This window comes from Zeus faber (assembly GCF_960531495.2).
Source record: "Zeus faber genome assembly, chromosome: 18".
Lineage (NCBI taxonomy): Eukaryota > Metazoa > Chordata > Actinopteri > Zeiformes > Zeidae > Zeus > Zeus faber.
In genome coordinates, this window is record NC_137210.1 from 30344766 (window position 1) to 30347265 (window position 2500).

The window sequence follows — 2500 nt, forward strand, 5'->3', positions numbered from 1 at the left end:
CAGACAGGCAGACAGACAGCTTGAAACCTGGAACCTGCCGTGTAGGATGATGGTGTTTGGGATGCAGCAGATACTTATCACTACCAGGCTGACATAGTTATTACAGATCATCAGTACTACAATCTGAAACGCAGACCCCTAGGAAGAGTGTGTGTGTGTGTGTGTGTGTGTGTGTGCGCGCGCGCCCCCCTACAGGCTGTACTCGCTGGGCAGGCCGCAGGTGGCTCGGTGGCGGCTGTAGAAGCGGTTCTCCAGATCTATCCTGGTTTCCCCGATCAGGTCGTCTCCTCCAACCGCGTCGTAGTCGTAGATCAGGACTGAGAGGGTGGAGTCCTGGGGGAAGGAGGCCTGGATCTCAAAAGACCTGACGGGGAGGAGGAGGAGGCGGAGACAGTGGCATGGCCTGGTGATTCAGCTTCTCTTTGATTGGCTGAACTACCTCTTATTTCATCTCTATACAACTCAGACAGACAGAGAGACAGACAGGCAGACAGACAGACAGACAGTCTGACCTTCCAAACACAGGGTTCAGTGTTTTAGGGATGTAGTTCTCTCGGTCCTTTATCTCTTTCTTTCCAAGACGAAGAACGATGTAGGGATCTGACTTTCCATCTGGGTCTGCAGGGTGGAGGTTATAGGCCTAAGGAGGAGGAGGGAAGGAGGTTAGGGTGAGTTCGAGTCAGTTCAAGTTAGTCAGGGTTAGTTAGGGTGAGTTCGAGTTAGTTTGGGTTAGAGTTGGCTAGAGTTAGTCCGGATTTGTTAGGGCGAGTTTGAGTTAGTTAGGGTTAGTTAGAGTAAATCTGAGTTAGTTAGGGTTGGTTATGGTTAGTTAGTGTTAGTTAGTGTTAGTTAAGGTTAGTTAGAGTTAACCATAGTTAGTTAGGGTTAGTTATGCTTAGTTAGTGTTAGTTAGGGTTAGTTAGGGTTAGTTAGTGGTGGCAGCAGGTTGCACACTCTGAATAGAACAGAACAGAACGTACCGACACCACGTAGACTCGGACCAGGACCTTGATGGCCCCATTTGCTGGGATCCCTCTGTTCACCCTGAACTGACCCAGGTCCAGGCCTTCCTCCCGGTCCAGGTCCTCCTCCGTACCCAGCTTGTACAAGCAAAACCTTCCCTGCAGGGCCACACTAGGTCAGGCATTCTACTCCCTGGAGCACGGCACTAACACCACAGAGTTGGGGCTTCTATTCCTTACCTTGAACTTGCCCACGACGCGCTCCTCGTTGGAGCCGTCCTCCTCGTTGGCCTTCCCCCTGAACAGGTCGAAGGTGTTCACCCAGTCGTTGAACGGCCCAAACTCCGCCTCCAGCTCCTTGTCGTAGATCTGTGGAGTGGGCGGAGTTACTGGCCGTGATGAGCGTATGTGTGGGCGCGTTAGCGTGCACGTACCTGCAGCGTGGCGAGCTTAGAGGGCAGCACGACACACGGCTCCGGCTGCTTCTTCTGCTTCTTCTTCTTCTCTCCATCGAACTGGCTGCTGACTGAGGACACAAACAGGAAGCAGCGGATTTGGCAGGAAACACAAAACCCAATCACACGAGTCAACGTGGAGACACAGGAGGTTCGACGGCAGGAAATAGAGACGGTTCAAAGCGGAGTCAGAGAGCGAAGGCGAACGCTCTGCAGCTCAGATCCTGCAGGAGTCACGCCCGCTCTCAAAGAGCTTCACCGACAGCGCCCTGAGTCGGAGCCCCCCAGGCAAGGAAAACAGGAAGAATCCATGAGACGGGATTTACGGAAGGAGGAGTCCACCTACCGGGGCGGCCGGACGGAGGCCAAGTGGGCAACATTATGAGAATGATACACCAGGTATTAGGTACTGTATAACTACACCTGTGAACAGATCACTAGAGACTGGTGTCATTCCACTAAAACCAGCAAGAAGCCAGCAGCTCCCAGTGTTCCCAGTGACGCTCCCGCCCAGCAGCCAACGGCAGCTGGGTTTCCAGAAGTCACCGTGGGCCAAACAGAGTTCTTACCCAAGGAGTCCACGCCTTCACTCAGCAGGTTCTGGAACGGAGAAGCTGCAATACACAACAGCGTGTGTTGGTGTTGTGGTGGTGGTGTATTCAGAGAACATCCATCAACTTCCTGAGTCGCTGAGTTGACAACTTCAACCCTGAATTGTTGTTTGGTCACATCGTGCAGATGAAAACCAGACAAACCTCGAATAAGCCACAACAGTTGTGGACAGATGGATTCCACAAACAAATAAATATATACTTCTATATTAAGTAGAGGTGAAGTAGAGGTAGAGTAGAGGTAGAGTAGAGGTGGAGTAGAGGTAAAATAGAGGCAAAGTAGAGGTAGGGTAGGGGTGGAGTAGAGGTCGAGTAGAGGTAGAGTAGAGGTGGAGTGGAGGTGAAGTAGAGGTGGAGTACAGGTGAAGTAGAGGTAGAGTAGAGGTGGAGTAGAGATAGAATAGAGTTGGAGTGGAGGTGAAGAAGAGGTGGAGTAGAGGCAGAATAGAGGCAAAGTAGAGGTGGAGTAGAG

At 51.8% G+C, this 2500-nt stretch overlaps 1 protein-coding gene across 1 annotated transcript in view; it reads right to left on the reverse strand.

The window, feature by feature from the left end:
* Positions 1-2500, reverse strand: part of fer1l6 (fer-1 like family member 6) — a gene marked incomplete at its 5' end in the record, with an annotated part of 40189 nt that overhangs the window by 4063 nt on the left and 33626 nt on the right. Inside the window, 6 exons of the mRNA XM_080018986.1 lie at positions 194-364; positions 513-640; positions 981-1121; positions 1203-1331; positions 1397-1488; positions 1987-2031. Of these exons, the coding sequence (XP_079875112.1) occupies positions 194-364; positions 513-640; positions 981-1121; positions 1203-1331; positions 1397-1488; positions 1987-2031 (706 nt within the window). The remainder of the gene's footprint in view (positions 1-193; positions 365-512; positions 641-980; positions 1122-1202; positions 1332-1396; positions 1489-1986; positions 2032-2500) is intronic.